The sequence below is a fragment of the Haliaeetus leucocephalus genome, unplaced genomic scaffold (genome assembly GCF_000737465.1).
Source record: "Haliaeetus leucocephalus isolate CR32 unplaced genomic scaffold, Haliaeetus_leucocephalus-4.0 Scaffold295, whole genome shotgun sequence".
Taxonomy (NCBI): Eukaryota; Metazoa; Chordata; class Aves; order Accipitriformes; family Accipitridae; genus Haliaeetus; species Haliaeetus leucocephalus.
In genome coordinates this window covers 1,151,811-1,178,045 of record NW_010972731.1, presented here as the reverse complement: position 1 = coordinate 1,178,045, position 26,235 = coordinate 1,151,811, and the positions used below count along the sequence as shown (strand labels likewise).

Sequence of the window (26,235 nt, the reverse complement as noted above, 5' to 3'; positions counted from 1 at the left end):
CCAGTTGTCTACCTCGGCATTCACACAATTACTACCTTCAGTGCTAGAGCAAAAATCCAGAATAGATACCATCGTTCTGACAACAGTGGGACAGGGACATGCTAGTATTAGCTTAGACGTTGTTAAGTGATTATTCTCTTAGAGTCATATTCAAATTATAATAGAACTATTAAAAATGCAGTTTCTGTTTTTCCTAAATGTTATATATATAAAATGTCATTATGTTTTAGGACTCAATGTCCTAGTAATTCAGGCTGAAGTTGAATTACATGGTAGAAACAAGCAGCAATAAGCTTGGTTTCTCCTGGACACATTTTTGCTTTCAGAAAGCAGACTACTTAGTCTTCTAGAAAATTTCTTATATTTATTTTATTCTTATAAATGATATGGTAATGAGTTTGCTCTGTGATTTGAACTCAGTTATACTATTCCATTACACTCTGGTTTTGTCTCACTTTCCTGAGATACATACAGAGCAAAAGAGCAGGACTTACTTTTCCACTAGTTTAAAACAAACAAACAAACAAACAAAACCTTAAACCAATATAAATTATTTATCAAAAGTATTCTTTCCACCCAGAATTTCTCCTTTGTGGTGCAGCTGAGAACGCAGTAGACAGTAGCTGAACTCCCACAGCGCTTTTCAATCCACTTAGGAGCAGATAACTTGCTATATTTCAGATAGTGCACTGGCAGAGCAGAAATACAATACAAGGTTATGTGATCAATAAAGACAGGCAAGACTTTTACTCAGTGAATTGACATCAGATACCTCTTAGGCCTCTAATAATATCTTATTATACTAATATAGTTCTGTATTATCTTCTATAAAAGCTGTAAGAAGTTCTTACAAGGTTGATATGCAATTTTAAAAATTAAAAAAAAAAAATTACTGTTACTAGTGAACTTCTTTTCAGCTATACAAAAAAATCAAAACCATTTTCTATTAAATCCATCAAATACTATTTGCAAAAATAAAATATAATCCCAAACATGGCATAGTTTCTTTAGGCTTGCAAGAGACATTTTTTTCTTTTATGCTGTCATGTATGCTTTTATAAAACCCATAATTCCCTATTACATGGAGTCAGTTTATCTGCACAGGAAAGGGTTAAGGGAATGCTTATGGGACATATAAATGACAGTAACAGAAAAGAAGCAGGAAGATAGAGAAATTACTACCTCTATGTCTAAATATAAAATTCCTGAAAAAATGAAGTGTCCATTTACAACTGCAGCTATGCAAGACCTGTATTTTGGCCCGTGACAGGGCCAAATATACTGAAAATGAAGACAATAACTCTTAACAGTTAAAACATAAAAGGCAAGTATGGTAGATTCTGTATACTCTCCCTAGATAAATAGAACAGTGACAGTATAGTGAAATACATAGCAAAATACAGGGTTCTGAGATAAAGGCATAGTCAAATAGACTCAAATACTCCAAAGTCCAACATTAAATCCAAGCAGTGAACATGAGCTCCGAGAATAAAGTGATTTTTTAGAAAAGTGAAAGAAAAGAAAAAGGAGCACAGATACGCCACCTGCAGTAAAACAGGTAACAGGAACTTAACAAAATACTATCAACATGTTCCAAATATGCTTAATGGATTATAATTTAGCACAGTTGTAATAATTTCTCAGAAAGTAGTCTATCTTGTAATCAGACTGTAATTCTACCATGATTAAAAAGCCACAACTCAGCAGCAAAAATCTCCAAGCAAATAATCAGAGAGTCAAGAGTCTTGTCCGAACAACTGATGTGTTTCTCCTGCAGACCAGCAATGCATGAAACGCTGAAGGGGTCTTAACTTTGAAGTGAGAGTTCACTCTCACCCAAGTCACTTGGATTGAATCTACACTTGCTGTAAATAACAGCAAATATTCGTGTGACCTTCTGGGTTTGAGCCCTTGCTAGTAGCCACAACTTGCTGGAAAGGAATATAAATTGTGATAGCAAAAGCACAATAATATTTTGTAAAATATAAAGATAAACCTACTTCGATTCTGATTTAACTTTTGCTCAAGCAATATTGATGTATAAAATAGCACTCAATATTTACATAATACTGTCCCATTTAAACTCCATGATATTACAAGATTTAGTCAAAATAAACTTCTTTCAATGCTAGGTGAGAACATGTTGCACAACAGCGGAAAGATAACACTTTAATACTAGAGGAAATTGTATTAATGAAAAATCCCTTCAGTCTAGAATAGTTATGCAAATTGTAAAGATTAAAAAGACCCCATAAAACAAATGGCACTAAGCACAGATTCTGCAGTAGAGGGGTGAAGGAATATATCATCTTTTATTGGGAAAGTGCCTGGAAAATTGATACCTGCCAATCAAGGGTTTTGGTCAGATACTGAAAACTGCCTTGGCCCATGACAGATGAATGGAACCCCAATAAAAGAGGATGATAAGAAGTGAAGAGAAAGAATTCTGATGACAGACCTGTCTCAAGTCTTCTTTGGCTGCTTCTCCTTGCCCTCAAAGAGACCCCTCAGAATGACATCTTCCTTTCTGATTTCCTTAGAGTACTCAGCAGTTGCAGCTTCCACTGCTGCTTGTTCTGGAATTTAATTCTTGACTAAACTTGACATGATTTTCAGAGTACTCATCAATGTCTTTGTATGAAAGATTGTAGCAAGGACTTTGTTGATGGCAGCCATTAATTATTATGACCGAAACAAGTATTTTTCTGAAATTTGCTTCAGATAAGGATGAATGTACTGCTTTGATCATGCTTTATTATCAAAAGTTCTCAATATTCTGTACCTATAGCTTTTTTTTTGCCTTTACATAGAAACATCTTTACTGCCTGATCCATTTTGCTGATTGCCATGTGGTTTTGATACTGGCACACTCAGATAGCTAGATGTGGCAGAAGCAAGGTATCATGAGAAGACACGATGCTCAGTCAGTTATATAAGTAGATAAACTCTACTGCCTAGATCAATATGGTTAATGAAATATCTCAAAAATGGGCTGAGTCCATAGAAGACAGCTCTGAGAAAAATAACCTGCTGTGGTTTCTCATACTTTATATGACATTGTTTAAGAACAAAAAACTTACAAGGTTCACATTTGGGATAGCACTGTTAAAGACAAAACTATCCTGCCTAGATTTCTGAGCCTTTTACTTTTTTTGAAATCCAACAGTGTGTCCAGAATCCTTCTCCATCCGTCTTTCAAACAAGTACCTATGGCATGTGATTTTATGTCCCTTACAGTGTATCTTGAGAAGACCAATGATGAAGTACACTGTTCCTTTATCACAGTGCCATGTAAAATATGTACGTGTGCTTGTGTTTAATTATTCAATGTTATCACCATGTGTAAATTTTTGTTTCAATAATAGTGTTTAAAAGTTCCAAGTTCTGTGAATTATAAAACAAGGGTTAATGAAAAACATCAAAAAGAGTTTAAAACAGTGACACACTAATATCCTTAGAATGCAAAAGGACATTATTTGTAAGTGTTGTTATTACCAAAATAAATCAACGTTAGCTGACAGGCATATTTATTTTAAAAGCAAATAATCTGAATTGTTTAGTAAATTTTCATAATATACCTTTACATTAATGCAATGAAACCCCATTTAAGCTTAGAGTTCTCTTAATTTACAAGCCCAAGGATAACACATTGCCCTATGTAGTAACTTGCTACTAATGATTTTTTATTTTATATTCTGATTTTAATTTTAATTTTAATTTTTAAAAACCCAAGTTCTTTCAGCTCTAATAAGCTATGTAACAGCTAATTTTATAGTCTGAATTATTTTTGATGTCTCCTACTTTTTATAGGTACAGTTTCTCTCTCACTTCTGGGAACTGGTTTAGAATGATAAATACTATTGTGAAAATTTTTAAGTTAATACATATAGCAAGGAAGGACAGTGCCCTGCAGAAGCTCTGGTAGAAGCAAAAGGTATCTGAGCAACCTTGCACTGTTCAGCAAACATAACTGTTACTGGATAATGGTTGCCTTTGCGATACTCCACTGTAAGGGTGCCTGCAGTGGTATTGTCAGTGCTCATTAATGTTAGTGTCAATGCCAACTCTGTTTAAAAAAAGAAAAATAAAGGAAAATGAACAACGAGAAAGCATCACAAAAATCTATCAGTCAAGAAGATCATTTCAAGGTATTTCATTATCTTTGGCTGCATGGCACATTATAGCAGCCACTCATATATTCATGCTTGTTAAAAGTAGTAAAGAAGAACTTAACAGAGTGTTATATACTGATTGTTATTTAAAGAACACTTGATGTACAGACAGAGATGTCTCAGTGTCCATCACAACGAAACTACTGCTATATCTGGAGGCTATTTACAAGCTTAAATTTTGATAAAGGCAGTCAAAGGTGTTTCTTTGTCACCAAAGTCACCTGAATTTCAAGTCCATTTCTTTCCAAGGCATGAAGGTGTTAGAGCCTTTCAAAGAAATATTTGACAGAATCTGTTCAGGATTTTCAAAATAATTTATTTCATACCCTAGGGTTAGCATGGCTGTTACCCTCCAAAATAATAGTATTAGCCAATTTTTCTTTGTATTTATTTTATGCGCCTTGCTTTTCCCCCTTAAATTGGGGATTGCATTAGTGTTGTATTACTAGTATGGCTTGCAACATCTGCTTGCCATTTTGTTTTACCTTTCCTTGAATAACAGCCTTCATGCCTCTCCTACATCTCCTGTCTCATTCTAGGTCTCAGTTTTTTGTCCTTTGTTTCTGTATGCTTTTATTCCTTAACAGACCTCACCAATTCTCCTTGTGCATCTCCGCATGCACTCACATATCCCTGCATGAAGCAAAATAACACTTCATCCTTTAGCAACTAGCCAAAGATCAACTAAAAAAAAAAAAAATTCTTCAGTGTTAACTGTACTTCTGAAAATTGAATTTCTGCAGATTTTCTGTTGTTGAGGAAAACAGTGAGATTACATCAGTGTAAATGCCTGTGAAAAAATTGCAGTCACTAGGCATAAGGCAGAGCAACATCCAAAGCCAATGAACCATGGGGGTCTCAGCAGCTATTTATAGTATCCCCTACTTAAAATTTATGTAAGGATTTTCCCTGGGGCCTTCACAGTCCTACGGTTTTCAACATCAAGCAAAATAATTATAGATTACTCTTACCCGATAACCTCTCCAGAAGGACTGAATTACTATGCTTGCTTCTTCTTCTGATAGAAGGAGAGATAGAGGAATTGGTGGCCTAGGACTTAAAAAAAAAAATAATGTTTCATAAACAAACAGCCTATAAATGTAAAATACTTTCTTCCCTAACAGTATATTTTATAAAAAAGAGAAAGGTTGTTCAGGAGCTTGAAAGATACAATTTCTTACTGCTCCAAAGATAAAAGGTGCAAAGAATATCTCCTTTAAAAATATATTCTGTTACGTACGCTACAATCATTTCTTCTTTAAAACAATAGTATACAAATGGCATATCCAGCACAGTAATCTTTCTTATTCTTCTACATGGATTGCAAATTCATACTATTATGGTAAGGTTTGGGGTGGCGGTTGAAGGGGGGCGAGAGAAGTAGGTGTGCCATTTGTAAAGCAGAGGAGGTTTTAGTATGCATGCAACAATGAACAGACTCATGACGTTAATGATTATAACAATTATTAAATACATAGAATATAAATATATTTTAGTACATTAATTTACATTATGATTTCACTTAAACTTAAAATGTACTGAAAAAAGTAATTATTATTATATCTGCATAAGCATGGATCCATGTTTAGTAATGTCTAAACAAGTTCTTAAAATGCTGAAATTTTAGTTTTGATAGCATATACACATTGTTTGGTGATAAAGGAAAGTAATACATATGTGAAGTCAACAATTTTCAGCCAAAATATACAGTAATTTGAAAGCATGTTTGGCGATTCTGTTGCTACCAATTTTAATGGGAAATACTCTCAACTATAATTACAATTCAGCCATCACTAATAAAAACTCAAATCACTGTACCAAATCTTGCTTCTCAAAAGCCATTTTCTATGGATGTTGATCTATTTCTCTCACACAATGATCAGAAAGCATCCATCGGAAAGGACAAGACAAAATTCATTTATATAGTTTCTTTCATAACACATGTAATTTAAAGTTAATGAGCTATAGGGCAATAATGTTGCAAGTCATGAAAATACCAGTTATAAACAGCAGACTTGGCAGTGTTAGAATGGCGCTAAGAGCCTCTCTCCCTGCATGGGAAACAGACTGAACATAGCTTTGACTTGGAAGACCACAACATTATGAATTTGGATGCAGCAATCATCTACAGATACGTGCAACCCATGCAGGAACATTATTTATATTATTTATACTATAAAGACACATATACTGCAAAGACCATCAATTAATAAGCTATTTATGCAGTCTTACATTTTCTGGCTAAAACATTACTTCTGCCATTTCTTTTGGAAATTTATTTTACAGTATATTACAGCTCAAGCTAGGAGGCTTGACAGTTACATTTTCCTTTCACTTAATTTCATTCATATTAGTCTCTGCCCTAGTAAGCTTCCTATGCTCTCCGACGTCTTTCTCTTAGGGCTTGTCTTCACTGAAGGAGCATTTCAACTTGGAGCACAATCTTAACTATTATCTAATGCTACACTGACTACACCATTTTAGTCTGTGTACTCAGCTAAATTGGTCTCATCATCATGTCAGTTGGGTTTTGGCCTACATTTGTTTCAACGTGAATTAAAACCTTGGTCTGTTTGGAAGAGCAGAAATAAGACAAAAATAAAAATAAGTCTCTTCATTAAGCTAAACAGTTTTAGCTCTGTGAACATTAATTAGCATTTCTACTGCTCAAGGGACATCATAAGTGCTGGACAAGCAAGGCTTCCTGAGCTACCAGCTTCTTATAATCACACTTAAAAATACAAAGTTGGACTGTGCTGGTTTGGCTGATAGGCTTTCATCCTCTGTTCTATTTTTGATCTTTTTGAAAACCAAAACTTGGAGTGGGAAAATCACAGAAAGACCTACATATTTTACAGCAGTTCTATCAAAGACATAGAACTTTCTCTAAGAATGAGTACATCTCCAAAGAACAAATTGAGATTTCTTCCAGCCTGCAAGGGCAACTCTAGCATTCATAAGCTTTCATTTCCAAATTGTAAAAATGTCTAGTTCGTAATCAAACACTAAATTTGAGAAACCAATATAAAAATCAAGCAAGAACAGGACTTAATTTTCAGTATGACAGTCATTGGCAAACATCAATCATTTCAATGGGGCAGCTTTAAAGAAGAGAAGTCATGCCAGGTCCACTCTTGTCTGAGAGAATATACGCAATTGGCTTCGGGTCAAATAAAAATAGCATCTGAGCAGAGGCAATCACCCCTCAGCAGTGAACTAGGAAAAGAGGGAATATGTCATATGTGGCAGAAGACAGCTGTATGCCTCCAAGAAGATTAAAACTGACAGTAAAATGTACACTAACTATATTCTGCTTATTTAGTCTTTGATTATGCACAATCTTAAAAGCCCACACATTAAACATATTGATATCTATTTTAATATATAGATAGATTGTTTAACATAAGTTGCACCTGTAGAAGAGCATCAGTAAAATAAGTTTTTCTTAAGTACTGTATTTTACCAAATCTGAATAAAGTAGACACTGACCAGAGGAAAGTTAAATTCCAAAAACATGTTTCTTCCTTTCTGAGCAAACTCGTACAGATCCTGATTATGTGAGATACTAATTATATTACATTATGCAGGTAGAATTTGGTACCCAGAAGATATACAGACTTGCATTAAATAAATGTATGAGGTATTGAAAAAGGTTCTTACTGAAGGCATGTATCTGATTTCCTCATGGACAGAAGCTGGGTTTCTCAATGAACTCTCAAGAAGGGGGGCAAAAAAGCCCTCCATTATCTTGTCACCAAAATAAACAACCTAACCTTTGGGGGTTTGTAGTGACGCTGATGGACACTGTATACAGTTAGTATTTTCACACAGTAATGTCCAGAAACCCCAATTGTCATTAAGTTCCCAACCTGTCCTAGAAACAGAAGGTCTGACTCCTTCCTTGAAAAGGAAATATTAAGAAAAAAATTAATCAAGCAAAATTTTCACTATGCATAATTCAGGATTTTGTAATTGCTCTTTTTATTCAAATCTCTTCCCTAAGAGTAACAGACAACCACCAAATTTAACCACTAGCCTTACAGCTAGCTGCCTGCAGGACCACTGTGCTAGCTACAGGGAGCATCAGGGCCTGGGGCAGATGGTGTGCAGGTGACAGTGGAATATCCAGGTGCAGTCAACAAATGATCAGGGTTTCTCTCTGGTTTTAGAAAGCTCGTCTCTAGAAATACTGAAGCAACCCTAATAACAAGAATCAGGCCTTCTGGAGACCTGTAAGTTTCAATACGACAGCCACTGCCAAGTTAAACAGCCACAACCACTTCACCTTTAATTGACTGTGATGGTTATTGTTCTTGAATATTATATCATGTATGAACACAGGCAACAACAGAGTCACTGAAAAATTCATAATCTAAAAGACAAAAGAACAGACTAAAGAATAGGGATAAATATAAGACATGCAAGTAAATGACCATGATGATGTACGTAACTCTTAAAAAAGGGATTCTGAGAAAGTCTGGTTTGGAATTCAGATGCTGCTCTGAACAACCAAAAAAATTGTTCTGGAAATTTTTCAAAGTAGTTTTCTTTTATATTTTCAGTATTTCTTATTCCTACTCAGAGAATCTAGAAATATTACAGCAGCATCTGTCTTCATTAAGTCCTTCTTCTTACATGCCTATCCAGAGTTGCGAAAGTGTGCAACAATGAAAAAGTATTGTTTTGATTCAAAATAAATGTCTCAAAAATCTCTGCTTATAGATACTATTAAGATCATTTACCCAAAAAGCAGGAAAAAGATTGTTCATAAACAATCAGACACTGAAGTACTGATTTATCGGACCTGGTATTTAAAACCAATTAGATATATTAATCACATATTACACTATCACTGTATAAGCCTTACAGGTTTACAGGGAAATACTCCCACAGACACTTGACAAAAATACCCTGGAATATTTTCACAGGCCAAACTGAGTGTGCACTGAGACCTTTCTTCATAACACTCTTAGTATTAATACAACTATACAACAGTCAGAAAGAAATTACTAACTACTGTTTTTCTTTCGCAGTAATCTAAATGCACTAGAATAAGAGAAAGGTATTTGGAGAAAAAAAATCCTTACAACAGATAAGAAAACATTTTTGTGCATTATATGGAGGGCACATTTTTGAAGGACTGTGAATGTGGGAATAACCAAATATAATCTTCTGAAGAAAGAAAGTGCAAACAAGCAGACATTTTGAAGTGTGACTCCTGCAACTGTCTGAACTCTTCTTCTCTATCACCTTCTCCAAATAAAAGCTCCTTGATACTGTCAATAGCTAAATGAATAATAATAAAAAAATATATATTTTGACACCTTTTGCCCCCCTCCATTCTCTGCATCTTCCGCTGCTTTGCTGGTCTTTTGAACACACTTTTGTATTTTGAATATCCTCAAATATAAAGGTTATAGGTTATGAACAAACAAAAAATTTCACTTTCAAATTTCCTGTTTCATTTTTGTCTCAGCCACAATTTTAACAAAAAAAACCCCAACCCCCCCCACAAAAAAAGATGCAAAATATTACAGTATAATAAAACTATAAAAATACACTCAGAAGTATTATCAAAGCAGTCAGAGTGATAACATGCATACAACTGTTAACACATACAAACTATTTATATACTTATTCATCTATTTATAATGAAGAAAAGACATGGTAAAAACAAAAGATAGCATGGAACTAACATGAGCAAGTTGATAAGTGGGGAGGCACAGCCATGTAACAGACCAGAGAATGAGGCAGAACAGGTGAATGGCAACAAGAATGCGAGAGGAATTAGAGGAAGCACAGCCAGAAGTCTTAGTAGTGAGAACATGCCAAAACAATAAAAGACCAGTTATGTTTTGTCTTAAGTTCTGTCTGAAAACTATAGTGGCTTTCTTCCCCCTTACGATGCTCTCTACTTGTGGAGAACCTATCCATTTTAAGGATAAAACTCAGTCCTCCTTCTGTGCTTGCATACTTCCTACATATTTTGCAAGTCACCATGTGTTGCTTCAGTTTTCTCTTTTGTAGGACCAATATTTATGTATTCTGTAAGAGTGCTTGTGGTCCTGGACTAGAGGAAACCAAACACAGACTTATTCCAAAGTCTGCTCATGTCAACAGGGAAATTTCCATGGATGTTTGTGTCCTTCAGATCAGACTTCGTATCCTGTAAACATGAAACACTAACAGCAGCAAAACGTCTCCAAATAGTGCTCTAACAGCAGCATTAGGAAGATGTCACAAACCACTACTACATTTTCAATCTTCTCATTGCCATTTTGACAATCTTTACATAAACTAAGGCAAGTTTCAACACTGCATCAGGATTTGTAGCCATAAAACCTTAACCTCATAAAACACAATTATACAATATAAATATTTCATAACAGTTGTAGTTTTTTAAGTAAAAAATTTCTCCTTCATTAACTTGAATTCTGCCACATTACTGGAATAGCAATTCTTTACTTGCATCCACATAGAATAACATCCATACAGATATATTTGTTGGACTTTTCTGTTATTACAATTAAATGTGTTGCTTATCATACCCACCCCCTCCCCCCAAAAATAAAAAAATTCAAGCTCAAATTATTGAAGAAAATCAAAGAAAAAACATAATGCAAATCAAATATACTCTAAACATGGCTGGGTTAGAGATAAACCAGTGAAATATAGCAGTGTGCAGAAAGCAAAGCCTGTACAAACTGGGCACATTATGGAAAGAAAGAAATCAGTCACCCATGCAAAATTACCCCTATTGGCCATCTGAGAACTGACAATGAAGTCAACTGTAAAGGCAGCTGAGACCAGCAGACTTCACCTAATTAGAATATTGGGGGGGAGGGAGAAAAAAATAATCAATGTACATATATGCATATACAGATATTTGGCAAAAAGCCACTACTTCAGATTTACTAATAATTTATAGACATACATATATATCTCTCTCTCTATATATATATCTTAGCTGTCCACTTTGTTAAAGCCATGATAAACTTATTTTCTCTGTATCTCCACATTTGTTTTGGTACAGACACATAGATTAAACCAGGAAATATGTCCTTCTGAACTGAGCATCAAGTAAATACCTTTATGCAGAAAATGAGAAAAATGCAGATAAATAAATTCTTGTGAATTAATGTTTATTTAGAAAAGACACCTTCAGTTCCTGTAACCCATGTAAAATATGCATGCAAAGACTGATCTTTAATACTTACGTTTATTCTTAACCTAGACCCATATACCATTCTCTTTCATTGAATGTAAGGGTTAAAGGTGAACTTTAACAATACTGTCATATTATTAAATTCATGTGACAGTAAACTATTATATCAGTATTTTTCAGAGCAGTGGAAGTTTTTTATTGTTTTCTTCATACTTCTTTCATTAATATGCTAAAGAAGGTTGGGTAATGATACTCCCATGATACTCAAAATAAAGACTCAGCCTGTCTATGCCAGGAAAGTAAAATTTAAGGAGGATGAGGGCATAAACACAGATCACTCTCTTTCCCTGTCCCTGATTCAGTACATACAGCTTGGTATGAGCTTCACTGCTATTCAACCAGAAACACCACTGGAAAATGCTGACAAAAGGCAACTGTGTTGCTCGTTAGCATATTTATAGGAGTACAAAACATTCAAGGCTCTAATTCTGTTTACTTTACTTGGCTATATCAGCAGTCTTGAATGTAGGAATAGGGACATCAGTAAGTATCTCAGCAAGTTTCCAAAAAACTTTGTCAGTTTCTTGCTAAAATTCCAGTTTCCTGTCCTCTGAAATGTACAGCTGTCCTTTAAGACAACAGAAACGGTTTGTGTTCTCCTGGATACGAAATGTAGATTACCAGTCAGTGTTGAGGCTGCTCCTTCTATTGCTTTTGAAATCTTTTTCAGGAATCAAGGATTCCCAAGGAATATAACACTGTGTCAGTGCTACTGGCAATATACAGAACCCAGTGGAAGACAAGGTAACTACACTGAGGCTTTTATTTACTGATGTCACAGCAATTACTATAAATATTAATACTGGAAACAAATTCAAACTTTACAGGCTCCCTCACCTACAGTAACCAGCTTTTGAAGGTATGATGTTTGCATTTAAAGTTCTGGAAACCAATGCAGCATTTGGATCTCCTTATAAAGGAAAAGTAGGCTCTAAGATCTCATTTAGAAACACATCATACAGAGAGTGAGACTCATAAAACTGTGGCTTTGACTATTCTTTAAAAAAAAAAAAAAAAAGAGCTTCAAAGAAAAAACTGGAGGCACTGGAGGAGAGCCAAAAAAGTCATACTCAAGTATGGAATATATTAAAAAAAGCTGGATCTCTGATAGAACAAAAATTTATCCCTCTAGGTTTTTCTGCTTTTGGATTTTTGGGGTTTTTTTAAGCACAAAGACTGCTTTGCACAGTATAGAAATGTATTCTTATTTAACAGACCTTTCAGAATGCCTTTCAAATTTAGACCACTAACTGAAAAAGCAACACAAGAATTTACCCTTTAAATTTGCAGCAACACTTTTTACTTCTTTTTCTTTATTATACCATCTAAACAGTTGGGATAAGGATGTTTCCCATCAAAATTTGACCAGCACTTTTTAGTATATTGTCTCTTACATATTCCTAAATCCTGTTAAAAAGAGAAAACTCCTTTACAAATAAAAATGGAAATGACAATAAAAAGCATAGAATCAATTACCTTTTAAATGTGATATCTGGAAGCATATAATAATAAACTATTTTTCACATATCCAGAAGGACATAATAATAAATTCTCTCATTTTTATTCTTATTTAATATTGCAATCTTTCACTTTGCTCTAATAATGCTTACTTCATAAGCAATATTTGTTAAGAAATCTGACTTTAAGATAAGTTCACACAAAGTTGTTTTTTACTAATAATTTGAATAATAATAATTTTTAAAGGCCTACTTGTTTAGAGGATTTAAGATCAAGTGTATATCAATTTAAGTAGGACTTTGACACTTGAGTGTCCTTGTGGAGCTGTCACTGTGTTATTTAGGAGCACAATTACTAACAGAAGCTATGAGTCATTCAGGCTGTGATTCCACAGTGTATTTCTCCTGTTGGCAAAGCTGACTTAAGCAGTTCCTGCCACCACCTCTATATCTTACCAGCTCATTTGTTCTCTTCACCTTGCCCTGAGCCCTTCATTTTAATCCTTCATTTGTGCCAATACAAAGGTTTGTCAGGCTCCCAGGTGAACCAGATTGGAGACATTATCTATATTTTAAATAGCTATACAAACCCTACTCTTCCATTTTGGCAGACATTTCTAACTCGGAGGTCCCTGATCAGAATAACCAAGAATACTACCAAACAGACAGGGGTGATATTAGGTTGCCTACAAGCAGGCTGGGGTGAAGAACAGGAGAGAGCAGGGAACCATTTAGGTCAGCTTTACTTCCAAGATAAACATTTGTAAAACTGTGATCTTGTATATTTATCTTAGGTACAAATACCCATCCTCACAATTCAGTGGGTATCAAAACTGCCTTACTAACCCATGGCTCATTGGTATGCTTAAGAATGAGAATGACAACCTCACTGCAGTTCTTAATGTTTCCAAACTACAAAATTCACTGTCTTAAACAGGAATCTTGTTGGCAAGACCTAGCGATCTACAGAAGGAAACTGTTAGAAGTGTCCCACCAGTGGTAGGTTTGAACAACAGCAGCTGGGCAGTATGATGCACTAGCAGGTACCTGGAGCTATTGGAGTTGAGATGAAATGGATCACTACGAAGATGTTCATTTCTTACTGCCGAAAATTCCTACACAACTTTGACCACATGACTACCTCTAAGACAGTCAAAGTCAACTGTTCATGCCACAATCACCAGCTTGTCTCCAAAGTCCTGTGAATGTCAAGGAGCTTTCCTTTTGCTCGATCAGTGACTCAAGGGTCCTAAGTTTCACATGACAAGAGTTCAAGAAAGTTCAATTTCTACTTACATAGTGTAATGAAGTAAACATACCTACAAATATATTAATCTCTAAGTTTTCATTGACCACCAACCTAGCCTCCAATTAAGTTTTCAAATTGAAAATTTTCTTTAAAATCTGACCTCTGTAATTTTATTGTTCTCTCACTGTGAACTATCACTTTACTTTTCTTCTTTTCTCATACAACAGCTACACTGTAAAACAAACTGCAGTCTCAAGGACAGTAACACTGCTTTCAAAACTACTGTGTAGCTTGGTTCTACAGGAATAACAAGGAATATATGATTAAGGCTGCCAAAACAAGCGTTCATTTCTCAGATGCGAAGTCATAAATGTCTACAGAAATGCCAAAATGCATCCTGATGCGAAGGATTATTACACATATTTTTAAAACAGCTGCTTACAGTTAGAGGAAGAATTTCTAGACTATATATCGTCAAAGATATCCATAGTAGGAAACAACATTGAAAACACTGCTTTGCTCCTTAGTACAAAGACATTCATAATACTACCAGATTATTTGAATGCTCTGCATTCTACAATTAAAATGTTTGAGAATGTTAAACTAATTTCTCTGTGAACAATTCTGGTACAAAATACCTTGTAACTAATAGACTACCAGGTTAGAAAGCACCACATAGTTCTTTGTTGCATGCAGTAAAGGGCATTTAGAGGGCACAATTGTAACGCATCAAAGCTCTATTACTTTTTTGGAATAGCAGAGGAAAAAGAATAAAAGGAGAAAAGGTTACTCTGAGTATTGCTATAACTTACTGGTCCTTTAGCCAGTTGGTAACAAAAGGAATGGAAAAGAATTCTGTGAATGACTCATCTTTCCTCTTTGGGTTCTTGCTGATAACAAAAAAAAAAAAAAAGAAAACAACTCATATTAATTTAAATTTCAGCTATTCTATTTGCAAATTAATGTCTTTGAATCATTGAGCATAATTAATAGTAAAAGCCACAATTAACTTACTTGTATAACCACTCAGTTAGGAAATCACAGGCAATAAATTTGGTCCTTTTTCTCTAAAGACAGAAGATAGTTTCAAATTATTTATTATCTTTGGACTGGTCATATGTTTTTACTACTGGAGAGGAACAGAAGCTAAATTGACTGCTTTTACTAAATAAAATATGCAGTACATTACTCTGTCTACTTTAATATTGCTACTGCCAACAGTCAGTGGCTCAGCCAAAATTTTAGAAATTTTGTGGAATGCTTTAAAGTCAAATCAAAAAATGAGTGAGAAAATTTTACATATACTATCTTGATATTTGCTGTAGTATAGCTATAACAAATCTCTCTGAATGGTATTCTTTCTAAGTGGCAATCTCATTGCAAAGAAATTAACAGAACTCATATATGAAAATACGTTGTAAATTACTTTCCATTTTGTTCAAATTTTTATTATCATACCTAAAATACTTCATTACTTCCAAGGCAGAGAAGGAACATTGATGGAATATTGTTTCCTCCTGCATGGAACCAGCTTGAAGGCATTGTGCATACTTAGAAACACACACAGAGCAGAGTATTGTATATGGCTGCTCAGACAAAATTGTTGGGTAGTCCAGAAAGAAAGACAGAAACAAGGCATATGTATATCCACAACCACAGATACATTGGACATTACAGAGAATCAGGTAAAAAGTTCAAAATCTGGAGCTTCAGAACAAAACAGTTGTGCCCTTTGCTCCCAGTTCTAAGACTTCTTCACCAGCAAAGAGAATTTTGCAAAATGCTTTGCAGCGGTTTATCTGTAGCGACTCATGCAGCCAGTACCTGTTTAGCTGGACAGCATTGCATGCTGTAAAAATGTTTTGAGTTCGAAATTCGAAGGATGAATTTTGATCAATAAAGAATTGATTAGGGCCTTTCTTTTCTTAGAGATTTCCTCTCCACATTCCATCTCTACAGACTGAGTGTACAAATGAGTATGGGTGCTTATTCTGCTTATCACAAACCAGAGTAACCATGATGTGGAGAATATAATGTAGACTTCTGGTCAGAGTAACAGAAGAGCTTGACTCGTATTTTCTGAGTCCCTCTTACACAAGATGTGTTATGGCTGTACACGGCCAGAGAGTGAACACTAAAAGACATTTAAGCCCCTGCAGAACACAGACACTGAGTGCTTTATCAAAATAGCAGCCATTTAGCTAGGAGAAAGCCTAGCTCCTATCCAAAAGGTAATACTTACCCTGTCAAATGGGAGATTCAACTGCTATTATTACTTTTTAGGAAAACAATTCACACTGGTCAAACACATTTGTGAAATTGCCAAATGTCATGAAAGAGGTTGGAATCTTGATTAAAATGTAAGAAATGAAAGTACTATTACCACTTGCTAAGAAAAATACAATAGACATGTAATTGGAAATTTAATGCATGACGGATGACTTTATTCCATGTATTATCCTCACCACCCATGTTTCCCCCTGTGCTACAAGAATACAATGCAAAAAGGACTGAGGGCTGTGAACAGAGGCAGAAAAAAAGTGCTCTACATGGCATAATTCTTTCAAAGTTTGGGGTATTAGCACATGGCATAATTTGGGGGTAAGTGTATTACTTACAGCCACAGGTGAAGTGGAAGAGGAACATTATGTGAGATGTTGACTGCACAGTGAAGTATACAGGGTAGTCATGTAGCCAGGGGATGACAAATGTGAAGTTTAGAGCTAGACTGCATGGCATTCCTAGATGATACCCATGAAAGCTTTTACTTTTCTAAATGAATCTTATTCCTGGCAGACATACAGTCTGACTCCCACAGAAAAGAGAGAACTTCTTTAAAAAAAAAAAAGCCAAAGAACAGAAAAAGAGAACATTGCACAACAGTTATCAGTCCTGAACCCCATATGCCTTTATGGTCTGTTTCATGACCACAAAAGCTTTGGGGTTCATGTAGTGCTCCATTAGAGTACTTGGCTGTGAAGAAATGCATCTCCTTAAGGAATTTCCACACTTACGCTAATACCAGATACTGTTCCCAGAAGCCAAACGCCTAAGCTTTAAGACACGAATGCCTTCACTGGAGAACTTTCTACAGGTCATTTTAGATGTTAAATGGGCAAATTCTGACCTGAACAGACTCCGAAAACAAATAGCAGAGTCTGATCATCTTTGTACAGCTATTCTCAATCAGAGTAAGAAACTGGGTCCCATTACTTAGCGAAATGTTTCAGAGAATAAATTCTATACTTTGACAACAAAATTCAGTTTAAACTAGCAGTTGTAATTTAATCCGCTTTAAGTAAATTGCTTTTTCTTTGCAACAGGAAAAAACGATCAGAACAGTGTTGTTGTCAAAACAGTCATCAACAAAGGAATTAAATTCATCTTGCTTTATCCCTGTTAGATCCAGTGAACTTATCAGGGAGGAATTTGGTCAAGCTGAATATTTTTTTATTTTGTTATTTTTTTGCCAGGAAACAGTTCACTTTACTAATGAATTAAATAAATCTTTAGTTGCCCAGCAGACAACATTGATAGAAGGGAAAAAATGACATAAATTGACCTGCCTTTGACACATCCCTATGCTACACGAATCAGGATAAACACAGGAAATATCTGCACAATGTGCATTGTTAACCTGCAGATGTGTTTATAAACTGTTTATACTCAGAATTCATTTTCCATTTTTCAGTTTAAATATGATGGGCTTGGTAATAATCATGCAAAAAAACTGGTGATCAGGGATGGCAAAGTCAGTAGGAAACCTTCTTCCATTCACTTTCCCTGATCTATTATACTTTTAAATATAATATATTCCATTACAGAGTCTGATACAGCATCTTCTTTCTGTGACCATGAACCAGAAAGAAAAATCAGTTATGCTAATAAAAACATTTAAACACTGTTCAGTTTTAATGCTGAAAAATGAATGCATTAGTCAGTTCTCATGAGAGAAAAGATTTAAGAAAATAGTCTTTCCCCTGGAGACATTTGACAGCAGATAGGATAAAGCACAGGAGAACTTATAGTAGGGAAAAAAAATAATCAGCAAGGGAATACACTGGGCAACCTAATAGGTTTCTTTCATCTCTAATTTAAAAATGAAGCTTCTGCAGACTGTTCTCATATTTATGCCAGTTTGAAGTCTGCAAATATATCTAGCAGGTGGTGGTTTTTCTAGGTTTTTGCTGTGCAGATTTTTCATCCACACTACATAATGCAAGAGAACCTATTTTAAATGAAATGCTTAAGTTGTTATGCTTCTATATCACCTTCCAAATAAGATCTTGTGGATTTCTTTCCTACACAAATTACTACTTTCAGTATAACTGTCTCCCTTTCCTGACTTTCCCATCTGATTCTACAATTCTTCCTTTCCAGACATGGATGTGTCTTTTCTGATCTCTTCCTTGAATTCCTCTGCTGGTCCCATGATCTGATCTCCCTTACGCCAATTTCAATTGCTAAACAACTCTCCTGTTTAATTTTTCATTCTCTTCTCATTCATCTTCATTCTCCTTCAAACATGAAAACCTTTCGTCCCTCCCATCAAAACCCCACTCTTCATTCTCCCTTGCAATTCCCTCTCTCTTCTCCCAGGCTCATTCAACGTTGACTGCAGTCAGTTTGATTGTTCCTTTCTTCCAGTGATTCTTCCATTTATCTTCCACTGGTTTCTTCTATTGGAGCTGCCCTTTACAGGCTTTAATGACTCACATCTAGCCAAAATTCAAACCCAGTATTCTGTACTCATCCTTCATGATTTCAGTTAGCTTAATCACAATTAATCACGTTCCTCTCCTGTTCTCTCAAGAATTCCATGGATCTTTCTACTCTTTGTTCTCCTCCTATTTTTGAAGCTATCTTCTGGTGTGTTTATCACAGGATCCTTTCTTCCTGTCCCTAACTTTATCTGGGTTTCTAAAGGCTCTGGTTTTGATCCTAAAAATCAGTTCAAATTATTGCACTAACCATTTTAATGTAAATTATAGCATCTTTTTTTTTCTCAAAATCCATATGGAACAACACATTTCTTATGAAACAGAAGTATAATTAGCAATTACATGTTTAAGTCAGATAAGGAAACAGAATGTCAAAGTACAAGCACCTGGACAGTAATGGAAAAGAACACAAATATTCAGTTATATGGCAAGCATAAAGAGCTATTGTTTTACTAATTATTGTTCAAAAGGAGGAAGAAATGATGTCACAGTGGAAAATTATCATCTGACATAAGCTTGCTTTCCTAAACTTCCTTCCACAATAGCAGGACACCTCTCTAGAAAACAACAAAAATCACTTAGTGTCTTTTTTTTTAGATGTGCTCATTTTTATGAAGTTTCTATGCATTAGAAAAGAATTGGGTTTATTAGTTTATTATAAAGCAACACACAGACCCATACAAAATCCATTTTCAGAACAGATACTTTCTAATCTATATACCACTGAAGCTCTGCAAAATTTCTCAGATTAAAAATAGCTGAAGTAACCTTAGATTTGTCCTGAGTTTGAAATGGAAATATTTCTAAGAATTCTCATATTTTTGTATTAAGTGCTGGTTTATTGCCTTCAGAAACATGTAACATCTAGCAAGGACTGTATGTTAAGCCAGCTGTAAGGCATGACTTTTTCCTGTTAAAGGATATGTGCTTCCCTTAAAAAAAAAAAAAAACCAAAACCAAATCAATATAAATTTCATTAAAAGTGTGATGAATAATATATATGTTCAATCTGTTCTTGCCTAGGTAATGTAAATGGGATGTCAGGAATGATGTACAGAGATGTCGTGCCGAAACAACACGTAAATGAACCATTTTCCTATTCCACCTGTATTAATCACAGATTATAAATACATATACATGCATCTATAAATCAATCAATTTATAGACACACACAAATCTTGTGAAGACTGAGCAAAAACTGAAATAACTTACTGTTATTAAATGTACAGATTTGGATTTGAAATGCAAGTTTGGGGTGTCCATTCAAGTGTGGTAAGCTTTGTGTCTTTTTGGCTGTGCCAGGCATGTATAGGTCAGTGGCAAATAGCACACATGTAATTTTTACAAATTGTTCCACAATGACTGTTATCGTACGTACGCATGCCTATAACAGGAACTCAGTGTCAGTGGTTGGAGAGGAGATAGATCAAGACCTAAGATAATTAATAGCCCACTAGTAACACAAAGTCCTCCTCACTTCACTATCATTTTAATTTATAACATTTTAATCTATAACCCCAAGAGCACAAACTGTATTCCTCAGATGTGCATCATGTACAAAAAGGGAGATATTTTCATTGTAATTTATATTAATTACTCTTTATACTATGAAGCTGCAAGTAAGAGGAGGCTCCGCTGCAGGCATAAGAATACAGAGATGTTTTACATTGGAAAGCGTGGATGACAGGCAGAAAGTAGGAAAGAAACAGAAAAAAAAAATTACTTCCATGGTTGGAGAAAACAGCAGAAATGATGGAAAACCCCACAACTCCCGGTACCTAATCTATTGCTGGGGGTCTGTGAGTTAGGCTATGATGATACAATGAGCTTTATTTTGCACCAGTTCTAATGCTTTTTTAAGCATTCCCTGTATACAGTGAGGAATGTCTCCCTAGATATGTTTACGCACACATACACTGAAATCAAATTTATAAAAATATATGTAGCAAACAATGATTTCTAAAATGTGCAATTTTTATAAGCTCATTAATGCTGAATACCCTGCTTTCCAATTAAATGAAATTTACACAGAATGTTAAAAAGCTAAAATACAAAATATACCTCTGTTAGGATGCCAGCCCACCAAAAATAATTGAGTAATGAAGTAAAATTCAAATTCTTTACATCACCCTCAAATGAGTGATACGTAATCTGAAAGGAAGCCTGTTTCTCTAAAATACAACGCTATTTAGGCTAGATACAACTGGATATTTAAGGAGGATTTGTTGTGAGTTAGAGATTGTCATAATGATTAAGTCTGTGTAGTATGCAATCAGTTCTGAATTACAGGAGAAAACAACATTCAAGACCAGATCCAAAACAACTCATGATATGTTATTTCATATTATTGTGGTTAGTTTTCCTGCAAAAGATCAAATAAAGAAATACAGCCTGTGAAATAAAAGGCTGTAACTTCCTGCCAATGATTTGAACTTAAAACTAAAAACTAACCTCGAAACACTTTTCCTTCTTTGCTTGATGCAGAAGTTCAGCCATTCCAGGTAAGAGTACTGGAAATATGTAATACTCTAAGTATTCTCGAGGAGAACCTGAGCAAAACAGTACAGCCTTCACTTACAGGTAAGCACTTAGATTTCACAAAAAGATGAACATTAGATATCATAAACTAAGTATCAGTCATTTTATCAATACCAGCACAGCTTGAACTAAACAGATTAATTCAGTTCAGATACAGCCACAGATCTGTCTTCACTTCTCTTCAGCCAAGACAACATAAAGTTGAGTAAATTTCAAACTAAAGGTGCATCAACACCGCCTCAGAGATGTCAGACTTAGTTTTAATTGAGTAAACTCAGACACCAAAAGCAGTTTAGTCACGGAAATGAAAAGCGATGTGGACTAATTTACACTGACAGAATGAAAAGTAAATTAGCCTCTGCTGAACTCAGTGCTGTTACAGCTAGACCACTTTTGGTACCTATATTCATGCCCTTTACAAGCTGCAGTAACAGAGTTGGTCGTAAAACTGAATTTCTAGACAGAGGAAAAAACAAAGGTTATATTTTAGCGGTGCTGTGATTTCTTTCTCATAATTACTTCCTACTTGCCAGATCCTTCAAAATTTGAACATGACTCCATATACCCAATTTTTTCCACCTTGGGAGGGCGGTCTGGGTTGGCATCTCTCTCTCATGTTTGACTGCACTGCCCTTACATGAAGTCTACATGTGCTCACACACATTGGCATCACTGAGTTCAATGCAGAAGAAAGCAGCTGCAGTCAGCTGTCCTATTGCTCATGCTCTACATGTAGCCCAATGGCTACCTGCTTGCTCAACTGATAGACTCAAGCTCTGTTTCTTCTCAGCTTTTCCCCACATCTCCATCTTCCCTAATGGGACCTTTCACCATCAGCTTATAAACTGGGTGAAGTGGAGGAGCCTTCTACCCCTTCTGATGAAGACACTGCACATGGAGGAACTCAAGTTCACTGGGCCAGAGGGAAGAGGGAGGATGACCCTGTATGAAACCATAAGAGAACTTCCCTCAGAAAGGTGAACAAACCCAAACCTGTTAGGATCCTAGACAAGCAGTGGTGGCTTATTGGCTGAAGTGCTGTCCTTGATTTAAAGCCAGACTGCTTGCCATTCAGTAAGTATTCCGGTTTTGGTGTGGTCAGTAAAGGTTAAGTTATAGAAGTGTTCTCTTTTGGCAACACAGGTGAAACACTGAATTTATTCTCTGCTTTATACCTTTAATTGGTTCACACACTGCCAGAAAATGTTCGTAATTGGAAGGACACTATATATATGTAGTCCTGGTTTCAGCTGGGATAGAGTTAATTGTCTTCCTAGTAGCTGGTACAGTGCTATGTTTTGAGTTCAGTATGTGAAGAATGTTGATAACACTGATGTTTTCAGTTGTTGCTCAGTAGTGTTTAGTCTAAAGTCAAGGATTTTTCAGCAAAAATTTTTTTTGTCTTTCTCTGATTTAAGTCACTTATTCAGAAGAGAACAGAACTACCTTAACAGCTAGACAATGCAACTGATTTGTAATGCACCATTTGAGCTTTCTTCCACTGACCAAGTGGCCAAGCTGGCTCCCTGTTTACAGACCAGGGGACTAATCATGCAAATTCCACTTAAGAAAAGGTGTTGTAGCTCTTTACACTTTAAATTCAACAAATGACAACCCTTGACAAATCCAAGAAAAATAATCACAGCAGGTTCAAGATAGTATACTCTTACTTACATGTTTTTGGATTAGGTGGTTCTGAAATGGGGGCTGCCTCAGGTATGGGAAGTGACTGTTGGATAACAGTATCAGCTGCAGAGTCTGAATAAAATTGTTCCATATGTAATGGCTGCAATATTCCTGCTTCTAAAGACACCTGTTCAAGAGAAATGTAACCTATATAAATACCCCAATCAGACTGTAAAAAAATATAGAAACCAATTCAACAGGAAAAATTATAAGGTCAGTTAAAAAAAAAATGACTTATAATTTCTAATTCAAATATTAAATTATTTCAGTATTTTTTGAGTACTTTAAAAGAAAGAATTACACTTTAAAAAATTCTGCAGTTTCCAGCACAATAAAAATGTCCAAACCTAACAGAAAGTATATGACTGCTTTTAAGAGAATATGGTGAGATATCACAATTTAAAAAATATTTTAGCCATTGTAAGAAACAGTAATTCTTTGAAAATTAAAATTGGCAACATTTTCTGAGTAAGTGTTTTTCCACTCAGAAGCTTATATATTTGTTTCTGTATTGTTCAGAAGTCCTGACACTCCCCTTTCAAAGAAAAGAAACCTTCCTTCTAAAGAAAGCAGAAACAGAAATTCAGAGCAGATGTAAATCCAAATCTTAAGTTTCCCCATACAGAAACAATTATGGATACCATGAAAAAAGATAGTCCACAATTTTACGTATGGTTTTTAGGAGTGCAGAAACCACTACAGTGAGCCAGAAGAATACTCCTAACAGACACTGAGCAACGCCTGTTATAGAAAGGCAGATAACATCATTTTATCCCCAAGAATGCACCACCATTACAGTTTGCTATGAAAACATGTTATGAAAACTATGTCATCTAAACAGTTTCACTTTAAAATGCAGTTGGATTTATGAGCTACTGAAAAGCAAGTGGTGGGATCAGGGCACTATACTTATAATACACTGCCTGTCAATGACCGCAGATAGACTCCTTTTTAACGTATGCAAGATTCAAAAAATTATCCTTTTGGAAATTAAAAAAAAAAGTGCAACAACATAAAAAGGTATATTATTTTATTTTGATGCTCAAATATATCAGTATATTATGCCCAGACTAACGCCCCAAGCAGAGTTTACTACTCGAATTTAATAACAGCTTGTAATGAAGCCAGTTTCATTTGGGGAAACAGCACAGGTCTAAACAGACCAACTGTCAGACAATTTAAACTATAACGTCTTGAACTGGTTTTAAAATAACAAAGTAACCTAAAACAGAATAATAAGAGAAAATGTCTACAAAAATGCCTAATTTAGATGAAAGTTAGCTCTATGTGATGCCCAAAAGAATTAATTTTGCTGCTCCTAGAACTGCTGGGGACAGAGATTTAAAGTGGTTTGTCTTTCTTAAGTTTTTATGTCTGCCAAACAAGTCTTTGTAGACTGAATTTATTGGGTCAAAATTAGATTTCAAACAATTTTGATCAGGTTTAATTCCACTAATTTCAATGGCCACCTCGAAGTGACCTATCACATATGTGAAATTGGGGCATAACTCCTTTGCTGCACTTGCTCCCCTCTGCTGTGTATTTCAGCGCTCAGTCTGCTTGCAACACCACCCAAAGGAGACCCTTGCACACTTCAGAGTCCTGCCTACGAAGCAGTCACAGAAAAAAGACAGCGAGATGTACAAACCAAACACAGCTGGTAATCTAATTTTAGGATAGTGCTACCCAAGTTGCTTTAAATAAAAGCAATGATTTAGAATATTACATTTGCTGATTCACAAAAGTTGTTTGCAAAATGTAGTTTTGTTTTCGTTTTATGAATGAGGCTACTCTGCGGGTACCTAATTTTCCCATTTAGCTATTTAAAATCCTTTAAAACCAGCCCTATGCAGAGTTTTTACTTCAACTATACTCACAGATCCATGTTTTGATTCAGGAACATCTGGAAATTGAGGCTGTTCTGCTTCATACTCTAAAAGTAAAAAGAAAGAAGACTTTAAAAGCTTATTTCTTATTCTCGTAAACAAACGTTACCTTCTAAAGGTACTTATTCTGGTTTCAAACAACAAAAATTAGTATATAATATTTGTTTAACATGAAATCTAATGTTTCAAAAAGAATGAGAATCTTAGTGCCTCTCGTCTTGGCTTTAAGTCAAGTTCAAGGTTCTCTGATAAATTTTTAACCAAAATAATAATGTAAAATACTTTAATGTAAACAAAATGCAGATGCTTGCACAGAATTAACCATTGGTTTTAGTAGTATGTAATAGGGCTTTTCAACCTGAATTCCTCTATAAGCAATTAAATCCCCAGAACATTGCTAAGTATTACCGTCTCCACTTTCAAAAAAAAAAAAAAAAGCAGTACATGATCCACATAGGTTACTGAGTGAATCATGCTCGCTAAGAAAAATAAAGGAGGACGACAATGGACGTGATATGAAAAAACCTTACAGATTTCACAATACAGAAAATTCTTACAGGCAAACCCAGCAGGTTTACCATTCTACCACTATAATCAGGAGATTTACTGGCATTGCTACTTCCACGTGTAGTACAGATGCCTCAGCTGAATCACATTAGAATAAGCGACTTTATTCCTACATTAACAATGGCCATTTAAACGCAAAATACCCACTTTAAGGCATTATAAAGTACTAAGTGAGGAAAACCCCATTTGGGCACTGCAAATCTATGGTGCTGGTCTTTCAGCTTCTCGACCAAATCTCGGTGCTCTCAGGTTTTAGGAAAACACCAAGACTTTTGCTATTAAAATCGGACTCTGATAACAGAAGTTTTGTATTCATTGAACTTGCAGAATAGCAATAACATTGTGACCTCTGCTTTCCCAAGGCAATAATCCAACCCCATTACCGGGATAATCCCCAAAGCTGCACCCACACAGGGCGCGGAGGGCCGGGTGGTAAACCAGAGGCCGTGACACTACTGCAATAAGCCGGGTCCTTTCAGCCCTACCGCCACCAGGAACACGGACAAAGGTATGTTTCTGTCAGGAGATGATGACAATAAGAAGTGAGGTAACGCTCGTGAGCGGAACCGCTTTCGAACTTGCTCTCAGCGGTGATCAGGGCGGGTTTTTAGCACCCTTCTGGAGGCAGGGACGGCCAACGCGCTTCCTCCGGGCCGCCTCAGCTCGCCGGCTCCACAGCGCGGACACGGGCACGGGCGCGCCCCCGGCGGCGGGGCAGGAGGCGGCCGGCCTCG

The 26,235-nt window shown here is 35.6% G+C and overlaps 1 protein-coding gene across 1 annotated transcript in view; it reads right to left on the bottom strand.

The window, feature by feature from the left end:
• IQCK (IQ motif containing K) overlaps window positions 1-26,235 on the bottom strand; it is a 28,877-nt gene that overhangs the window by 1,483 nt on the left and 1,159 nt on the right. Inside the window, exons 2-7 of the mRNA XM_010570569.1 lie at window positions 24,926-24,981; window positions 23,037-23,175; window positions 21,276-21,373; window positions 15,118-15,170; window positions 14,916-14,993; window positions 5,144-5,228 (exon numbers count right to left, since the gene is read on the bottom strand). Coding sequence (XP_010568871.1) covers window positions 5,144-5,228; window positions 14,916-14,993; window positions 15,118-15,170; window positions 21,276-21,373; window positions 23,037-23,175; window positions 24,926-24,981 — 509 coding nt within the window. The remainder of the gene's footprint in view (window positions 1-5,143; window positions 5,229-14,915; window positions 14,994-15,117; window positions 15,171-21,275; window positions 21,374-23,036; window positions 23,176-24,925; window positions 24,982-26,235) is intronic.